The 21,294-nt window shown below is 40.7% G+C and overlaps 1 protein-coding gene across 4 annotated transcripts in view; it reads right to left on the minus strand.

Annotated features, from left to right (window-relative positions):
• NYAP2 (neuronal tyrosine-phosphorylated phosphoinositide-3-kinase adaptor 2) overlaps nucleotides 1-21,294 on the minus strand; it is a 137,352-nt gene that overhangs the window by 13,779 nt on the left and 102,279 nt on the right. For 3 of the 4 annotated variants that reach the window (XM_032193492.1, XM_032193493.1, XM_032193490.1), the window contains exons 6-7: nucleotides 19,108-19,320; nucleotides 7,565-10,800 (exon numbers count right to left, since the gene is read on the minus strand). In XM_032193492.1, the coding sequence (XP_032049383.1) occupies nucleotides 10,670-10,800; nucleotides 19,108-19,320 (344 nt within the window). In that variant the 3' untranslated portion in view covers nucleotides 7,565-10,669. Of the gene's footprint in view, nucleotides 1-7,564; nucleotides 10,801-19,107; nucleotides 19,321-21,294 lie in introns of those variants that run through there. The other variant, XM_032193494.1, reaches the window with a different exon arrangement.

A 21,294-nucleotide genomic window follows, 5' to 3' on the forward strand; every position in this document is an offset into this window, starting at 1 on the left:
GCAACTTATGGATGCTTAGGCTGAAATTATTTCACATAATTACATTATATATTTTTTTACTACTGTAAATTGTTACTTATTTGTAGTAGAATCACAAACAATGCTGTAAGAGCTGTGAAAAATGAGATGAAGAACCTCCAATTAATTTTTAGTTTCTTGTTGTAGACAGGATAGGACAGTGATCTCACTAATTCAGTGTTTCATAAGCTGCAAGAGGTATTGCTTAGTAACATTTTTCCAATTAAACAGTAAGACTTTCAAGGCATACATCTCCCCATATGTCTCATGGACCTGCCTAAGTCTTTTATTGGGAATATTAGCTCGTTTCTGTTTCTGAATACATCACATTAAATTCTACACCCCATGCAGAACTCTGACTCTCAAAAAAAAAAAAAAATTAAAAAAAAAAAAAGCCTGGGTGGAAAGACTGTGCTTTGGCTGCTGTGCCTGTGTCTGAGCCCTCTTTGTGGGGTACTGAATGCACGCAGACATACAAAAGTCCTACAAAGAGAAGGTGCAAGAGTAAACCAAAGTTGCTGCCCTGTCATTCAGGACAGGCAGCACCAGGAGCAGGGCACCTTGCTCTTCGCTGCCTCCTTCCATCTCAGCTCCTGACTACTTTCTTTCTTTTTTCTTGATAAAAGCATTGTGTGCCCACACTATGAGGTGCTGATCTGCTTTTGCTTTAAGCATGCTGAGAACCTACTTGCTTTCACTTACAATACAGGACGTACAATGGGCTAGATCTGCCTGTCTTCTTGTCCTCCTACTGATGTAGTCTGTTTTGAACTCCCCACCAGCTTCCAGGGGCTATGGAGTGTAAGTCACTTTCCAGGGAACAGCTGCAGTGTCTTCTTCCACACATTTATTTCTCTGTTGAGCTAAGGTTATTTTTCAAGGTACTGAAAGACTGTCCCAACTCTATCAAAAACAGACACAACCTCCCCATCTCCTCTCCCCAACCCTCCCCCCCCCTCCAAAAAAAAAAAAAAGAAGTAGATAATATCTTGATAATATCTTCTTATGCCTATCCTTTCCATTTCTTTAAAAAGTAATCTCCCAGATCTGTGAAACAACTAGGTAAAGAGTTTGTTGTTTTTTTTAAAAAAAAAAAAAAAACATGGAGAGGGAAGTGAAAACCATCATAAACACTGTATTCCATTCTTTGTCAGAGTATTATTGTATTTGAAAAGTTTCAGCTACTTATGTGAGGGAACAAACCTCTTTCTGTACTCTACTGGCAAGCTTACAAGGCCCGTCCAAGAACAACAAGAGATCAGAGCACGAGAATGCAATATTCTTCCTCCCACTCTCTTCCACTGTATCTTAAATAACGGCAGCCAAGCTGGCACTCGAGGAGTGAGGAAAGGTAGGAAGACAAAATATAGGCCTGGTGCTCAGAGATTGCAAGGCCTGATCACTCTGCTCCCATGTCCAACGCCCTCTTTCTGCGGAAGTACATTTCTTAAAGATGGTCTATGTGCCTCAAACTGTGTGTCCTAAAAGGCCTTGACCATTGACACATCTGAAAAATGAGCAACAACGTCGTAGAGGTGCTGCTGCTGTGTGGTCACAGCCCAGAGTGCTCCTGTTCAATACTTTTTGTGCCCGGGAGCCAAGCAGAAGCCCCGCGCCGTCAGCGGCACAAAGTAAGCCACCACCACCGTGCCTGGGCCTAGGAGCCTACTGCGGCCACAGCATGTGCTTGGGCCTCGCCGCGTGTGCTTTCTCAGGCTCTTGAAACAGGGACCCAGCTTCTGAAACAGTGACCTGCTTCTGCTGCATGACCAGAGCAGCTGAATGCTGAAGAAAATATTCTGGGACAGCAGCAGCAGCAGCGGGGCTGTCTGCCAACAGAAGGAGGCTCTGACACGTCTGCTTCCCGTGCCAATCGGTCAGGCGTGCCTTGGAGGTGAGGGATGATGGATGTGGCAATTCCATCCACTTCAAGGTCTGCATTTTCTTTTCTTTCTTTCTTTTTAATAAGAGTTCTCTGTTTGCAGTTTGTATATTTAGAAACTATTTCGCATGGCTTTGGACCCGTTCATGGATTATGTAAGACCAGACTCAAGCTGAAACTCAACATAATGCACTGTGGAGCCTTCTCTACAGCATTAAAATTCCTGTTGTTGCTCTCATCCAAAATGTGACAGTGTTTTTAGCTGGACTAACGACAGCAGAATTTTGCCTTCATGTGTGCAGAGTATTTGTCTTTGCAGGAAAAAAAGATGCTGTAAAGTAATCCAATTGCTCCCTCTCGTGGGCATGGGGCCCTGCTGCACTTTGTAAAGGCACGAAAACATACCAAGAAATTCAGCCTCCAAGCCCTTTAGCAGCGCAAACTCCCCAGACGGGTGTATGGCACAGCACTTCTTTCTAGGTGGTGGCAATCCGTGCGATGCCTCGTCTCTGTCCTGTGAGCCTCTGGCCTGAACAAGGCCTGTGGCTCTGAATGACTCGGATTTTCACATACTCTCAGGCCAAACTCTGAGCAAATCCAGACATCATCTTAAGGTAAAAGTTGGCCCACATCCCATCAGTGAAGTGCCTGTGCCAGGAGGTTCTCTCAGTACTCTACCTTGGGTTCTTCCATGCCTGTCCATCCTCCCAGGTGGGACACAGAGGAGCTTCTCCCTCTCAGCCATTTGCAAAACCAGCATCACAAAATCAGTCTGTGTCTACCTTCTCTTGTTTTCTCCTACGCAGACACTAAAGACATCTCCATGGAAGAGGCAATCCACCTCCGTAAGTGGGACATTTGAGAAAGAGACATAATTTGTAAACTTTTTCTAATTACATTTACCTTATTATCTGGTGTTAGACATCCAAATGCATTTCAGTATGTTAGTGGCATATAAAAGTAATTAAAATCACTGTCAAAGATATATGGATTTTACACCATATAGTTTTGCACTTTCTAATTTCAGTGTAAACCAAAGCTTAAGCAGTCACATATGTACAAATCTATTCCCTTCTACAACTGCTTTCTTTCTCTTCTGTTATGCTGGACTTATAAAACCTTAAGGTAAGGACAGGATTTGTTCTACTAACATTGTCTATCTACACAGATACCTTATTTATGATATTTAGACAACCTTATTTATGGACCTTATTTATGATTCTTCAATGCCACAGATGATATTGTGGTAGATCCTATTGGCCAGTGTTAGGAACACTTTGGATCTAGTGACTATCCCAAGCCTTATTAAAAGTGATGGTTAAACAGAAGGAGTAATTAAGTCCCTTTAAGGAAACAGCATCACAGGCTACCATCCAAAGCAACAAATGGTGTATAGAAAGTGCAGACCAAAAACCCATGAGACTTTACAGAGCAAGAGGCTAAGGTACTGTTCCTGCACTGTGGACATACATTTTGAATGAAGAAAAACATCAAGTAGCAAAAAGGAACAACCACAGGAGCACTGAGACAGAGATCTCAGAGCCACTGCCCTGGCTGAAGGGGAACACAGACTTTACACATAGGAAGGAGAAGAAAACTATCATCACCATGCCATGAATTGTTCTATATGTTTCTACATATCATACATCCAAAATACAGAGTATACTTTCAAAAATGTTGAAAACAAAGGGTGAAAAAGAGACAGAGAGCCATACCAGAGCAGTAATTAGCACTGTAGCTAGGTACACCTTTTGAATAGGAATTTGGGACTGTGCCTCACCTGAGCTCTTTAACCAGCAACCCAGGGGGATCTTTATTTTCCCTCCAGCCCAGAGGGCAGGTATGATAGAAGTTGCTGCTTTCATTGCAACCCCCCTGCACTATTAGAACCATAAAAGCAGAATCATTAGGGTTTGATGTTGCTTTCAGATTATGATTCTTCAAGGACTGCATCCAGCCAGGATTTACAGTACCGAGCAATGACACTCATTTACGCCATTAGCAGACACTAATTCTCTTACTAGCACACTTTTTTTTTTTCCCCCTGTTACAATTTCACTAGTGTTCAGACAGGATGAAAGAGTACTCCAGTCTACAGAGTTCTCCATCTACCTGCAATTACTGTATTTCTTTCATATAATGGAAGTTTAAAAAAGACTGCTGTGATCAGATATGGAACAGCATGGATCTTCATTTATAGATGTTCATTTTTCAGCAGCGGAAGTCATTAAATGTGGCAGCCAGGAACCCAGCCCTGCTAAGAGGCCTAACGAGTGCAGGGTGTTTATCACCTGCGTTGAACTCCTGTACACTATTGCTGGGGAAAACTACAACTTCAAACTGAGAATAATAGAAGAGCACAGATGCATTGTTTGGGCTCAGAGTAATATAGAGACCATATGCTTTCAGATGCACATTTGCCAACTAAAGCATGATAATGCCAATTCATTGAGGATGCTTTTTGTCTAGGTGCTTTCAAAAATAATTATAGCCATAATAGTAACAAATTAACCTTCTTGCATTCATTAATTACAGGGTGAACACAATGCTTACAAGGCATACAAAGACTATAATACACTTTGTATACACAACGAAGGCCAGAGACATTAAGAACTAGGTTTGTGATAGTTAGTTGACCCAGAACAGAATTACTCATGCACTTAGCCATGAGGCAAACACTTGGCTGCATTGCTGAGGCATGCTCAGTACCTGTCAGGATTCAACTCTACATTACTTCTCTCAAGTTTTGTGAATTTCTTTCCGTGAGCCTATACTGCACTTAAACTACAGGGCATTGTTCTAAGAATGCATGCGGAGAGCAGCTAAATAGATATCTAAGCTTTTTTTTGTGTGTGTCATCGTATTTCCCTCCCACCGTTCTTTTTCTTTACAGCAGAACAGTTCACACTGTGCTTGGGATTTTTCAGCTAGAGTATAAAATTAAATAGCAGTTGCCCTGAGGATAAGGTCTTACATCACTTTTAATGCGAGAAAATTTTTTTCATGATAAAACGTGGGTGTTTTAATTGCATTTTCCTTAGCACCTAAACATTCAGGCTTAAACAGAAGGCTATCTGTGCTGCTGTGCAGAGGAATTTGGGATTTCACTGGTGAGGACGGTGCAGGCCCTAAAGCCAGCGCTGTGCTGCAGGGCGCGGGGACTGCACCAGCCAGGGAGCTGCCACGGACAGGGGCAGTTTGCAGCCACAGCTGCAAACAATCATTTATATTTCATCATTTATCTCCCAGAGACCTGGGGAGAGGCTCTCAGCACACGCCGGGCTTTTCCCCGGGGCCTGCCCCGTGCCGCTGGGGGGCTCGGCGAGGGCCGTGGCACTGCCGGGGGCCGCCAGGCGGCGCCGTCGCCTCACGGAGCGCCGCGAGCGGACTCATGGCGCCGGGCCGCGCCGCGCCGGGCCGGGCCGGGCCAAGTCGGGCCGAGCCGAGCCGGGCCGGGCCGGGCTGAGCAGGGCCGCTGCAGGCGGCAGCCGGCGCCTGGTCGCCCAGGCTTTGCTCCGCCCAAGCGGTGACACGACAGAAAGCGCAGAGGCTGTGGGAATGGGCGGGTGGCACTTGGTGCTGATGGAAAGACTTCAAAAGCGTCCTTCAGCTGCGGGCTGGAGTTGGAAGTTCTGCTTTCTGCTTCCCTGCAGGCCTTAATATGTGCACAGTAGAAAACTACACTAGAAAAGTCCTGGTTTCTTGCTTTCAGGACTGTGCAAAGCTCGCTTTTCCATCTCCTTGAATCAGCTTTGGTAGTGGATTCAAACAGCAAAATTAAGTATCTGCAATTCTTGCCCATCAAAGACACCCACTCCAATAAAGCGTTGGCAGAGTCCCTTCCTTTGGTGCGAGGCCACCGGGACGTGGTCTGCTCGATGGGGTGTGCGGGCCCCCTCCTGCAATCCTGCACCCGACAGGGCACGGGCTGAAAGCTCTGCCCAGCTGCTGCGGACACTGCCTCGGTCTGCTGCAGGCTGGGGCAGATACCACACGTTTTGAGCTGCATTTTGGGAGAAAAAAAAAAAAAAAAAGCCACACACGCACAAAAAAAAGTTAAGCGTTGATTCACTTTTCTAGTCTTTTCACTCTGTTCTTGCAATGGAAGTTGAAGCTCCTTCATAGCTGCCCACCTATCTTTATTCCCTCCTCTAAATTATTCCTTCTAATCTCAGCACGGCTTCTGGATTTTACTTTGATCACCACTGTTACGTTTAAACCTTCTTTCCTTGCTTAAATTGGAGATAGGTATCAGTGCCCTGTACCCCCCACCAGAAGACACCAGGCCTTGCAAGGCATGCTTGCCTTCCAGAGATTAGAACAGCACACCTCAAGGAGACAAAAGTAAAGGGACTAGAGTGCTGTCTTCCCACTGAAAAGCAAGTAACTAACTGGCAGCATGAGGAGAGGCTGCATATCTGCAGATAAGGTACATAGTTTTGTGGAAATGTCTGAAAGCAGGCTCTGCTTCACAGAAAAGCTGACATATTGAATTGTAGCTATCAGGGGCTTTGTTATCAAAGGGTGTGTTTTCCCTGAGGTTGTGGATCATATAAACATGTGGATCTTTCCTTCAGGATGCGTCTATAAACATGTGCCATTGTGCTGATATGCAGCTTAATACACATGGCTATGGCTGTCTACATCTTAATGAAAATAAATTTCATTTTGCAAAATTTGTTTGCCAATAAATAAATAAATAAAACAAGAGATAGCTATATCAGCTACTTTTCTTTAAAATAGAATTTAGCAGATTTGTATGTGTGTGTGTGTTTCAGAGAAGCCTAGCAGTGGCCTAGAGATGGCTTTATGTGCATTAAAAATATGGATGCAAGATACTCAGCTATCCAGCAGGGGGACGTCCACAGTACAGGTTGCTTGAAACATTTTACTCTACAAATAAGCATGCTCAGTGCACATACATCCTTTATGTCACATGGATTTTTGATTCCTATGTAATCCTTTGTTACCCTGAGATGAAGACAGAGAATGACAGGAAGCAGGGAACCATCAAATCATTGCAGTGGTATCCATGACTCCAAATCCTTCTTACTTTTCACAAGTGAAAAATTTAGTTCACTAGAGGTGTGCCCTGCCATGCTTGATTATTGGCCATTGCAGGGGGGCAAGAACACCTGAGCATGTCTGCTACAGAAGCTGCAGCAATATGGGAGATCATTTATTTACTGGGGCATCCTGGGACCATACTTGATTTCTACTTTATGAACCTCGTGATCTGGTTAACTTCTGTTTTGTCTGCTTGGGTGGCTACAAAAGACTGGTACTTGTTTGCATTTCAATATAATGGTCAAATTCAGATGGACTTCCACTGTTTCTAGTTTTATCCACACATTACTTGGTATCTAAGGTGCAACTTTCTTTACTTTCTAGAATGTTTTTCCATTCCCGGTAAGCTCTCTGCTAACATTGGAGAACCTCTATAGCGGAACACATTCTGTGATATGTGGAACACCTCTCCACTACTTACATTCCTCTCTTTAGGATATATGTTTATATTAGGATATGTATTTAGCATATATAGCTATTTGCCATTTTTGTAACTCAAAAATATTCCATACATCTGCCATATTATATTTTCATGTTCACAGTTGAATTTTGACTTTTTTTTTTCTATTTCCTTAATTTCAACTTTTTTCTTATACAATTAATAACTTTAGTTACATGATATATTTTTTTTTTTTTATCCTTCACTCTAAATTTAGTTAATTCACGACTTAATCCAAGGTTGTGTCCTGCAACCATCTTTCAAAATGCCCTCACTACCTTCTACTAAAGTAGTACTTCTGTACTACTTTACCAGAAATACAGAACAGCATGCTCTCTGCCTCTGCGTGTCTGGACTGCTGGTCACCACTTCTAAGTGTTACTTTTAAGTGTTCTTCATCAGAGACCAGCCACATAATTAATTGTAAGCCCTTTATTTATAAGTGATCACTGTAATGCTTACCATTCATACGCCATAAATATGTTCCATAAATATTATCTGGTTAATCCTCACAACTCCTACACCATTCCAGAAGCAAGAAAATAAGGCATACAGGAGTTAAATGCCAACAGTTATAAAATTAGCCAGTATTTGTTTGAAATTCAAATTCAGGTTTCTTCAGTTCAGACCTTCTTTGAGTTACTAAGCATTCTTACCACTTGCATGAGTCATTCTGTATTAAAACTGATGAGCCTTGGAGAGCTCGGTTGTACATCTAAATTTTTCTCAAGTTAAATGCTTGAAAAATATTAGTTGGGGATCCATGAAGATTTGAGAAAAACAATCAAAACAGTATTCTGCCCTTTCCCAGCTGTACCCCTCTACCTTGAATCCCTGTGGGAATGTCAGCTGTGCCCATATCATCAACACAGAGGTGGATGACAAGAAGCATCCTCATAATCTTTTGGAAAGCGTAACTGCTGATTATGATGTAGTTAAGGAAACCATATTAATATAATCAATAGCCACAGCACACAAAAACAAATACAGTGTATGCCACAATCTGTCTGACTCAGAATGGGTTAACAACCCAGGCATTTCCAAACACATTTCACCCATCATAGACTATTTGCACATGAAGATAGAGTAGGTGTATAAAGAACGCAATTGAAGCAATGTTTGTGTCAGCCAGGGAGATAATGAGACTTCTGCCTTTCAGCTGGAATCAGGGTCAAATCCACACCTTTACAAATTTATGCATTCATAATAAATGGCAATTTAATAGATTGATAGTAATAAATTGACAACTGGAGGGGAAGATGAGCAGAAATAAAGCTTTTACCAGTTTTTGTTTTTTCTCACGAAGCCATGCCCATACATTATTCAATTAACAAGAATACCCTCTACAGTCACTTGAAAATTCCTCTTATCATCTTTGTTCCTTTCTTCTATATAAAGTGAGGTGGATTTTTCCTCCACAGTTTCAGTGAACCCTGACTGCAGCTTCTAAGAGGCTCATTATCTCTTCTATCACATCGGCTTCTGCTTTCAAGGCTTATTGTTTAGTTCTTAATATAAATTGAGAGACTAAAATGCCTTCAAAACACCCAAGGTGCCTTTGCCACTGAATATCCAGCAAATCATCATGTCTGACGTGAGACTTGTTTTATCAAAAAAGGTGTACTACATGAACACCAGGACACTCAAATCCTTTGGAAGTAGTATTACCTTAATTTCTTCCTTCAATAAGAATAAAAATTAAAATAAATACTTGATGCACTATTTAAATAGGCTGTCATTTTGAATCTCCATTATGTATTTGCATTTATGTAAAATATGTTTTAGAAACATGCAAGGCATTGTGTCCAGCAGGACTCTAAAGTAATACAGTAGCTTCAGTTTTGCAGTTAAATAATTTTAATCAGTATGGACTAGGCTACACAACTATAACCTTCCTAACAAGTACATGATGCTCTGGATTGAGTAAATTGACCTTATTCTTCTGGTCTCTGCTTTGGCCAAGAGCTTCTTGAAGCAACTCACCAAGCTACAATAAACTTAAATAGGGAATTACATGTGAAGTAGTGGTAAGGGAGTTTACCACTCAGATCTCATTGAAGTTCAATAGGATTATGGGAACTAATTCCCTGAAAACCAATTGAAAATTTACCATCTAAATAAGGGTGCTTGTGTGTGTGTGCATACCTGTATGTGTGTGCACATATATACATATGTGTTCATGCCTCTGTACACGTACACCCACACACATACGCAGGCTTGTGTAGGCCCATACGTGTGCACACACGTGGTACAATACGGGAATGCTCTGAGCTTGACAGAAGGTATTCACGTTATGTTTAAGTGAAACCTTTCCTCTCAATTACTACTCTCAGCAGTTCGTTCTGTCAAACTAATAATACAGGTCTGTGCAGCAAAATGATACAATATCAAGTATTAGCATATAAAATAAAGGTAAGTATAGGTTTCCCATGTCTTTATTTCTTTTCCATTTTCTCTCTGTTGGAGAAATTTGCCAAACCCAAACACTTCTATTTCTTTCTTAAGGGTCTGTGTGGGATTATTGTCTCTGATGGGGGAAAAAAAGTATCTCAGTTTAAGATATGAGGAGAATTTTACCCCTTTAGTTTGTTGTTTTGTTGTTGTTTTGTTTTTTGTTTTTTGCTTTTTTTTGGTTCCTAACAATATACAACAGATATAACTACAGCAGACTATTTCATAGTCCTGTAAGCCTTACATGGCCTAAAGCTGAAGAGAGTCTAGCTGCCTTAACTAAACAAAACAACTTGCTGTAAGAGCAGTTTCCAGGACAGTGATAAATCACAGTGTAATACAATCATGCACTGAGCTCAAAACAAATGTAAGACTGGCACAAATATTATAGTACGACTGGGCAGAAGTCAAAGGTATGTACAAGTCATTGACAAACATTGGTGCAAGTGCTCTAGACGACATTTAAAAGAAATTTACACTTAAACACAGATTAAATTTATCAAAGTTTGATAAATTTTAAAGACAGTAAAAAAGTACAGAAAACGTGAAAAAATAAAAAATCCAGTGAATCCATACAGTACAATTTTACTACATTTATATTACAGAATGAAGACAGAAAAGGATACAAAGAATTAAGAGCAAAGAAAATTCTACTGGCTGCATCCAGTGGAATTTCGTTGCCAATGAGAGATGCGCACACACAAATGCACGCAGACGCACAGAAAATAAAGATAAGAAAACAAAAACTCATCTACTGTAACAAATGACAGACACAGAGGTGAGAAACATTTGGCATGTTGCAGCACATGGAGTCATTCACGATTGGCTAACGATGGTACCTGGCTCGGCTGAAGGTCACTGGCTTGCCTGAGCGGAGTAACGGATGGAGGAGGCACACCTGATGTGGATGCAGACCGACCTAATCTGCAACTTGCTTTAGGCTCTGGGAGAGAAGAGAAAAGAAAAGAAACCAGTGAATTGGAGGCCGGTTACCGCTGCATTAATTGAAACATGGTGGACCCAGGATTCACTTGAAACAGAGTCTCCAGGCTTAGTTCCAGTTCATCTTGGGCATTTGGCCCAAAAGTTGGGTTAGAAGAAGGGGGGTTAGGATGGAACCCATCCAACATCCCAGCTTCTCTCCTTGCTCTCTATCATCTCAGAAGCTGAAGTAGAGAGTATAAAGCAGCAAACAGACAGGCAGCATATAAAAAACTTTCTCATTGCTCTCCTCCTAAGGAAGGACTGTACAAAAGCAGTGAAGATACTGTGGTACTTTGGATTTGGAATGACACCAAAATCTCTAGGAAATGTGTTAAGAGCAATAACTTGACAGACAAGAAAGCAGGAAGAAAGGAGAGAAATTGGAACTTCAACAGTTCCCCTGCACTGAGGTGATTACAGAGGCCTTGAATAGAAGGGAGCGTTCAATTCCAGAGAGGAACTGAGCAGAAAAAAACATAGGTTTTGCATTTTCCCTCTGTTGTCCATGGAGGCATTTCCCAGAAGGCTCCCCACTGATTCCAGTGCAGCCTACTACTGTTAACATCCTGCCATGAAGGTGACCGTGCAGCTCAGGAGTTCTGGAGGGTTTTTGTGTCTGCGCTATGCTGACACCAGTGTACTACCCCACAGTGTTCTGTGGGGTAGCCCCACGTCTGGTCTAGAAGAAACTGCTGTTTCCTGAGAAAAGGGTCTGCCTGTTTGTGCTTGAGAAAAACAGCTGTTCCTACACTTCACGTTTATGGCTGAGGAAATATCTCCTTGCAACCTGTGACTTCTGGCTTAGATGAATGTGTTTGCTCTCTTCATGATTTATAAGCCTTCCTCCTAACCCTGGACCTATCTTTTCTATATAGTGGGTAAACACGGACAACAAGGACACTCTCATTCAGCAGATACACTTTGTACAATAGTAAACTTCCAATTTTATCTGAAATGATAGTGGTTTAATATGAATAACAAATAATTATAATAGTACCATGCCTCCTCACAAGGAGTTGAAAGAATTTCTCCTATTTGGTCCTATATTTTCATGAAGAGAAGACTTATGCCTTCTGTAGTCCAGGTTTAGGATATGCCTTTGAAGCGCATATTCTCATATATCTTATTCTCATATATCTTTTGCTTCCATGTCTCTGAAATATATTTTCTCATGCCTCATTTGCACTGCTGCTTTGTCTGTGTATGCTTTATATTAATATCTCTTTACTACCTGGATCTCTAGTATCATTATTAGCCACTGGTCAGGCCATTGTTTGAAAGGAATAAAATTGTCCATCACTAGCACATCCTTAAAGTCACTTGGCATATCTTGGAAACTTGAGGACAGCTGGCACAATACGCCACCTACCAGCAGTGTGCTGAAATATGTCCTTCCAATCTCACCGATGCTTTTTCATTGTCACCTTAAATGCTTATTTTCATTGGAATTCAGAATTCAATAGAGTATGGAGAAGAGCTATCCACTTAAGCTGGAGCACTTAGACCAGTGAAAGCATCTGTATGGGTGAATATTCATCAACTAAATATTAATAGGTTGGTTAACATCCAGCTGGCTGAGCAGCAAAAATATTGATGCTGTTTGACGAATGCATTATTCAATTCACTCATTCCTAGTCAGTCTGTAAACATACCACGAGTCAACACAGCAATAAGCAGGCAGAAAGGAGCGGACTGATCTCCCCCATAACCTTGTGTTTTGTACATAATCTGTTGTTTTGCTTTTTTTTGGACTTGGGTTGTTATTTCAAAGGTTTGATTAGATTTTTTGTTCAGATTTCACAGTCTGCATGCCAGATTTCCGACTGGTTCTTTCTGTAGTGTAGATATAACAACAGATCTCATGTCCCCTCCTAGAATTTTGCTGGGGTTTCAGAGAGGGCAAGAAGTGGGGTTTTTGGTTGTTTTTCACCTACTGCTAAGTAGAGGCTTTGTTTTTGCTGTGACAAGCAAAATCAGACACGCAGCATGTCAAAAACTCTGAGGCATTGTCTGCCATTGCTTCTGAGTTGTTTTCTTTACTTTGGAAAAGCAGAGAGAAGTGTCATAATCTCTAATTTGGATATATATATAGTACCATTTCCTTGCCAAAGAGACTCCTTTCATCTAGAATCAAAGAAATAAAATCTGTCACGCACAGATGAAGTATTAGTTCCTTTATCTCCCTGTAATATATTTTACAGTATTAAGGAAACTATTGCATTTTCCATGGTGATCCTCAACAAGAGTGGTTTCAAAGACTGTTCTATCTATTTTATTTTATTTTTTAATAATAATAAAAAAAAAAAATCAGGAAGTTAGGTTATGCAGTGAAATGAAATGGATTTTTTTTTTTTTTAATATCCATTCCATTGCTCTCAGAGGGAATATTTTTAGACCAAATAAATATTCTGTTCTACTGTAATTAGTGCTCTGAGTAACATCTTCACATTGCACGTTACTGTGGAAAAAAAATCCATAAATGCTCTGTTGCGTAAGTGATGTCCAAGTCACTGTTCTGCATTCTTCAGCATGTTATCTTCTGGCTAGACAACTTATTCACTGTACTGAGGGTAACTAGGTTTTGAGTACAGTGGTTATTTCAAACACTAATTTGTACTTTAGGCCGTCTAAAAAGTAGTGAGAGGTTTTCTTGAATAATTTTGTGCACTATCCAACATCTTTCAGTATCTTGAACTCTTGGTTTTCATGTTCATATGGTCAGTTCAGCTTGTCTGCAAGGTCTGCATATTGATACTTACCCTGGTTCTAGAAAGAAAATGGTATTAGTATTTCCTGATTAGAACCTTGAAGGCAGAACAACTTCTGGCAGAACATCTTCTCAGGGATAGTTTGTAGTGTGAATGATATTGAGATAGCTCACTATTAACATATTGAAATGAGTCGTCATGAGACTTCTTGAGAAGTTCCCTCTGTAACTATAATACATGGTGTGGAGCAGGGGACGTTTTTATCAGGCAGCCTAAGCACATATGTGGATGTATCCTCTGGTTTGAAAGCAAAACTGCTTGAAAGAGTTCCAGAGTCACCACTCCGAACATAAGACCCTCTCTGCATCCAACCACTAGAAGCTTTTTGCTATTGCTGCAAGCTGTTCGAATGCTGACGAGGACTAGCAGCCTACTGCCAAGCAAGGGAACTAGTAGACGTATGTTTAAGTGCTTTACTGGACGGGGTCCAGAGGATGCAGTGCACTTGAGTAGCCATTAGAAATGCCCCTTGCAATCAATGGGGCTTGAATTCTGGAGCAGGAGGTTGGAATTCAGTAGATTATTCAGGGTAGATACTGAACTGCTCTGTAGATTTTATTTAGTTGTGTTATGCACAAAAACGTTCATCAGATTTGGTTGCTATATTTAACCTATGAAACTTTCTTAGTGTCATTTTGCACAGCTTCAAATGACACGTCCCTCTTACCCTGCTGAGTTACAAAAACCACACTGCTCACCAAGTGCCTGAACCACCTCCAGCAGCCAGGTGCCGACGCAGCGCAGTGCTAGGAGGGGCTGGCTGGTCAGCTGTGTATCAGTGCCATCAGGTCACCCATTCTGTCACCCACCCCGTGGCAGAGACCACCTCCACCTCCATGTGAAGTATGCCCACAGACATAGTCAGCTGCACTGGGACTGGCATTACTCAACTCTAAAAAGCTGAGTCCTGCAGGGTTATATGTGGATATAAGTGAGCAGACAGCCCCAGTGGGACAGCATCGTGGGTGTGAATTTTAGGAGAGAATACCCAACACAGAAATACAGGTTTTCCAATCACAAATAAGATTGCCTTAAAATTGTGTACTTAATTTGTATTTGAGCACTCACATAAATGACCTGTTTTCCAGAAGTATAACAAAGTGCTGTCATCTTAGCTAAAAGACGTAGAAGCTTGGTTGGTTACATTTAGGGCAGAGGGAGTTGCTGGATTTTTTTCAGTAAAGTAGAATGCTGAGACAAGATTTTATGGAAATATTTTCTATCAGTTTTATACCAATGTGTTATGGCTTTCTATATTCTCCAGAAATACAACAGCTCTGCAGAATTTTTATTTTTGGATCTTAACGGGAAGAGTTCTTTTATTCATCCAAGGAAGACTTCATTCTGCCTATCCTAATCTTAATTCAAAAAAATACTCTGGCTGTCACTTACATTGGAGAAGCTTCTTATCCTGTCACAGTCTCTTCTTTGCACATGAAAAGAGAAATATTGCTTATTTGCTACAGCTGCCAAGAAGCACGTTTTGAATTAAACAAGGCGATGTGACAGGCTGAGAGTAATCACATGCAAAAAGAAAAAAAAAAAGAAAAGAAAAAAGAAAACATGCATACTGGAAAAATGAATCACACCTATTATCATCATACTGGCCTGGCCATGTTGGTCTCCTAAAAAGGAGTAAGCTGAAACATAACTGGAAATTATGCAACCTTCAGGTGGAATGAAATCTATATTATTCTTTCACATACAAAAAGTATTCAGGACTCCACCTTCAGGAGTCACTTAGTGTTGAAAGCACAGCAGCGTGTCAAACTGAACTGTTTTCACAAAGGAAGCACCGAACCCATGCAACTCAGTGTTGCTAGATATCAAGAGGCCAAAAGCTTAGCTGTACTCAAAAACAAGTCAGATGACAAAGCCCATGTCTGCACTAGATGAGGTATGTTTTAAATTAAGATTTGTTCTGAACTGTCATGTTTCAGATCAATGTCAACAACATAAACAATGAGGTAAGGAATAAACTCTGGCAGCATGTTTTTTTTTTGTTTTTTTTGTTTTTTTTTTTTCTTTAACACTTCTTTCTGTTTTTCTCTGAAGCTTCTGGCATGGATATCCATCAATCTCAGGACTCTGGACCAAAAGGACAATTTGCGAATTGCTTTGTTTCAAACAGCTGTAACGCCACCGCTGCAGAGGGCAGTGCATACAGGCTCTGGCATGGTGTGACCCAGCACACTGGAGATCACACGCCTGGCTCCTGGCACACTGAGTTGATCCCCTTAGTGTACAGCGCCCAGTACTGCTCATTTGGTTTAGGCAAGTAGGCAAACTCCAGCAGCATTGGGTCCTGGCCTGGACCTGGCTGCCCAGTAATGTGCATCTCCAGCGTTAAGTTACCTTTGCTTCAAGAATCCTTCAGGTTTCAGTAGCACGGTGATATCCTGATATTGCTTGAGGAGAAAAAATAGGGTTTGGTGGGAATGCTGAGTCTTTGAGTGAAGCAGCCCTACCTAGCTTTAACTGGTACTTTGCCACTATTCCCTTCTCGTGTTAATGAATGTCACCTTGGGCTCCACAAGCATCTCTTCGTTCCCAAAGAGCTGGAAGCTAACTATTCATTGCTTCTGCAAATCCACCACAATATGAACCAGTAGTTCTAGTTAAAGATTTACTTCCTGATTATCTGCAACATTTGCAACTTGAATACTAAATGGATTGTCTGAGAGACAAGATGATGGCAATTCAAAACCAGTACACAACTGAAGAGAATTTGATAAAGGCAGTGCAGTGCCTGTCTCTAGCAGCAGGTGGCAATGCAAAATACTGCTTCATGGCTGCAGTTAGAAAAAAAGAAGCAACATTCCAGAAAATACTCTTCAAAGCTCCTGGAGTGCAGTTATCACAGCTTTCTGTTTCACAGATCTCATTTGGCTGTTCAGTACAATCGCAATGACTTTCTTAAAGGCCAGTGTGTCTCCAAGCCACTTACATTACTTTCTGTTAAGAAACAATAGGATGACAAGAAACAGAAAGTGGTCTTGACAAATTACATGGCATATGAGAGAACAATCAGTCATTAGTGACAGTGCATCTGACAGGCCATGCTCATTTGAACAAAATGACCAAAAGATTCAAGATCCCATTTGGAGCAGGTTAATTCCCCTTCTGATCTTACAAGCAGGTGCAGCGATCCCACAAAAAAATCAGGTACTCACTCCAGTTCCAGTAGTTAATCTGTCTCAGCAGAGCTTCCTATTGAACACACACGAAAAATCCTTGCAGATTGTTTCTGTTTTACCGCAGAGCAATTCAACCCCATTTTCTTTAAATTATTCCAACAGTGCCCTAACAAATGGTTGGACCAGTGCAAACGAGGAGGTAAGGAGGTAGGCAGCAAACTGCGGTGTTTCAAGGGCATGACCACACAAAAAAAATAGTTGTTTTTTTTTTTCTTTTCTTTTTTTTTTTTTTTCCTCGTGTCTATGGTATTGGAAAGAGAGTGAGAACTGTACTGGGGATTGCCCTGATTTTATTTGGTCCTGTGGTAAATCTAAGTTCCATATTTGTAGCACAGAATCTCTACCTCCTTGATCCCACAGAACATTATACCCATACAAATGTATTAAATTTCTTTTCTTGCATTCAGTTACGGTTTTAATTTAATTGTAAGAAATGAACTGTTACAGTTCACGTACAAGTTCATTGATGAGAACTGTATACAGCATTTTAAATGCAATGCCCAACCGATTAAGGTAAACCATGTTGCTCAGGCAACAGCTAGAGACACTGGGGAAAAATACTCCTGGCAGATGAGAGGCAATATTCATCAAATAAAATATCACAAAATCTGTGGGGAAGGGAAAATCATAATCAGCTCACAAATTTTCAGGATAAAAAAGGAGTCAAAATTGAGCCAATAAATATTTCTGTAATTTTGCTTTCCATATGAGTCTTTGGAAGTCTTAGTTAAGCCGGACAAAGTCACAGTTAACTAAATCAAGGCATGATTCAAAAACTATTGCAGTTTGCTGACGCCAAACTAAGACTGAGGCCAAAATGTTTTGTCTGCTTTTGGAGATCAACCAACTGTTTAAAATAAAACTTATGCAGAAAGTTTGGAGAGAAGTGCCATATTTTGCTAAGAACTTACTCTTTAATTTTCATTTCCCTTCCATTCTGCTCCGCAGTGTCATCCAGCAGAACTGAAAATATTGCTACAGACATTTGGTGCAATTATGAAATGTCCTGATATGATTTGATGTGGTACCTTTAAACCTACTCTTTTACCTGCACTAGCACTGATGTCGTGTAATATACCGAGAACAGAATTCTTAGCAAAGCTGTGTGCTAACCTGGAAAATTTCTAGGTACCAGAAAGCTTTGTAAGAATAGAAATGTTAACAAAAGGAACTAAAACCTACATTACCCATGCTGGAGTCATGAAATTTGCAGAAAAGTCCCTTTTGCTGTTACAGGCAGGACTGTTTCATGGGCATGCTGTAGCAAGAAAAGCTGGACTACACAACTGCCGTAAATGATACTTCACATCAGTAAAGGCTGTTCAAGTTATCTACTGAGTTTCTGGTGTAATTTCCAGCAAGGCAGGGAAAATGCAAGTCCCATTATCATACAGGGAAGTAATGCCCTGCATGAGTGCTGAGTAACTCTGCTATCTCAGCACTGTAAAGACTAATCTCTGCCACTGACTGCCCAGCAGACCACTCCAGCAGGAATAGTTTCTTGTTTGAGTAGCTCCCTCATAGCCTTATTTTTACTGAAGACTGGCCATGAGGCTCCAATTCTATATATGCCAGCTGTTTTTAAAGTGGGTATTTTTCACAGCCCAACCAATAAGCAATACTCTAAGTGAACTGTCAAATCTCAGAAGTGATAATGCAGTGCTTATCCAAGAGCTATACATATCTGTTTAGGTGGACATTCATTTATCAGGTGTGTTTGTCTTATTCAATTTATTAAACAGGTTGCATTACTTTCCGTGGTCTATGGCAATTCATTATTATATATATATGAAATATGATGGATAAAATGGATAGATATGAATTTGAGACTTCTGAAATCTATAGTCACTTTGATAGAAATTTATGTATAGGCATAAAGAAAAGGCAACTGTGTCCACTCACCTAGCATACCGATAAGAACCTTGTTTCTGCAGTGTGTTTTTGTTACCATATGTGACATCTGAATTTGTGAACTTTTCTCTAAGTTGTCATTTGCAAAGAGGGGAGGAGGGCTCTCTGCCTTAGTGTTCCCCTTCAATGTCAAATGGATTTTTTTTTAAAACTTCTTTTAAAATAGCTGAATGGCAAGTTTACAGGTTTACATTTTCTATCACTATCCCAATCCTGTTTCAGTAGAGAGCACAAGCACACAGTGCAACGCTTATTACAGCAGCAGCTAATGGGCAGATTCTAGAAGATATCTGGAAGCCTGAAGAATCCAGATGCTTCCATACATCTTCAGAGATCCTTTAGCTCACAGGGAGATTCATGAGATCTTCCCCCCTCTGCTATTTGACGTACCTGAGCTGTTGCTTCCAGCCAACATGGTTGGACTGACAGAGGATCTCCCCAGCCTGCTGGAGACCATGGGTGGGCCCGGCGTTCCATCCCATTCCTGAGCTTTCCCTGGCTCCCTGGAGGAAGCTGTCCCGTGGTGGCCTCCCCTCTCTTTGTTTTCCAGCTTTGGTAGTGGTTCAGTGCTGTGACTTCTGATCTTCAGCTCATCTAGCGGTTCTACAAAATACACAAATGCATATTTCATTATAGAGTGCCTGCTAATTACCTATATCATGTAACAATATTTTGCTCAGTATTCAATATATACCAATCATAAATCTTTTAAGCGCAATTTATATCACCATTTTACTATCTAGGCCCCAAACCTATTGCTTATGTTGGTTTCAACACACTGTTTAATTAAAACAATACACAATGCAGGAGATGGGTAAAATGTGACTTTTCTGCTAAAACTTTGCACACCAGGAAAATATTTCTGAAAATGGTATCCTATCAAATTATGCTTTTATTAACAGTTTAGGGAAATACTTCAATTCTTCTGAGCTGTCATTTCTCTGAGAATAAGTTCTTCTCTGGGCACTTTCTAAGGAAGCTGTCTCCTAAGGCAATATTGTGCAAGCAACATATCTGCACTCCTTCATGAGCACTAGCAGAAGGCACACAAACCACAAATCTGTCCAGCATTAATATTTTGGGTGCGCCCAACACCATAACCTAGGGATTAATATTTCACTTCTCTGAAAAATCCTTGGAGTCGTACAATGACTTTCTGCTTGCAACACCACGAGTCAATATTAGGGAAGAAATTCAAAAAACAATTGAATGATTTTTTTAAATTTTTTCTTCAGGCAGTGATATCAGCTTTCTTCATGGCTGGTGATTTTCTGTTCCTTTCCTGAGACCCTCATTTCTTTTCTTGCAGGTTGAGCAATGCAATGGAGAAACAATTCAACCTTTTCCATCTGTAGCTGTGAAAAATTCACATGAAAAACTATACACTGAAGAAGTATTAGATTACTAAGTCATAACAGCTAATCACTGTGGTACTCAGTTGTTCAAAGCCTTAACTGTTTAATTCCTTTTAATAGAAAACATTTGTATGAGTTTGGATTTTTATGCATCATATTTAAGCTCAAAAACATCCTTATGTGATGCTCTCAGTTCTAGCCATACAGGTTTAGAAATCAGCCCCCTGATGTACCTTAATTTCAGTGTGTACCAACAGTCTTGGAATTTACACTTAATACAGATGGACAATCTTTCCTTGAGACTTGCCTGGAAATCTTTTTGTGGCTACAAAAGACATTCCAAAATGGGGGAAAGCCAAGTGGAGGGAAAATGCCAGGAGCCATTCACAAGCAGGAGGTGACAACAGGCCCCAGGGGATCCACATATCTCCGGCAGTGCTCTGGGTGTGCAGGACTGCCAGAGATGCAGTGCCAAAATTTGACTCAGTAACCCCTTCCTCTCCTGATCCCCCCCAGGGCCTGGAACTGAGACTATCCAGCAGGAACTGCCACTCAGGTGGTGCAGTCCCATGAAAATGAACTCTGCTTTGTGGCTCAGCCCTTCTCCCACCATTCACCCTTGCGACAGTAGAAGTGGTAGAGGCAATATTTGACATCTACATGGGATGACAGGGACCACACTTAAGCACAACAGCAACAAAATCTCATATTTTGGCTTTGAGTTCTTTGACATTCCAGTCTGCAGATGAACTTATTGAAGAGCACTAACAGAGTCATTCTGAAATTTCCTCAAGGAAACATATTGGAAAAAAAAATCTAACTGGATATGCGATGTAATATTAATTGTGTAACCATTAATGTACTTCACGAATTACTATTAATTAATAGTGAAAATTCATGTTAAGGATATCATACCACAACCTCCAAAATTTTATTTATTTTGTTATTACTCACAGTAGTAACATTCCATCAGAAAAGTAAAAAACGATCCCAGTTTAGCAAGTCCCATAAACAACACTCAGTGACATTTGTGTGACAAAGACTTTCAAAAATCAAACCACTTCCTTGAACTTCTAGGTCACTTACCTACTTTAATATGTGCAAAAAAGAATACTGTAATGAAAATCCAAACTGTTTGTTTTTCCTGTTTGGTACCCCCACAGGGTATGAAGTTGAATAGCAGTCTGTATCAGTATAACATGACATCTGCCTTTCAGGGACC

Source organism: Aythya fuligula, chromosome 9 (genome assembly GCF_009819795.1).
Source record: "Aythya fuligula isolate bAytFul2 chromosome 9, bAytFul2.pri, whole genome shotgun sequence".
Classification (NCBI taxonomy): Eukaryota; Metazoa; Chordata; class Aves; order Anseriformes; family Anatidae; genus Aythya; species Aythya fuligula.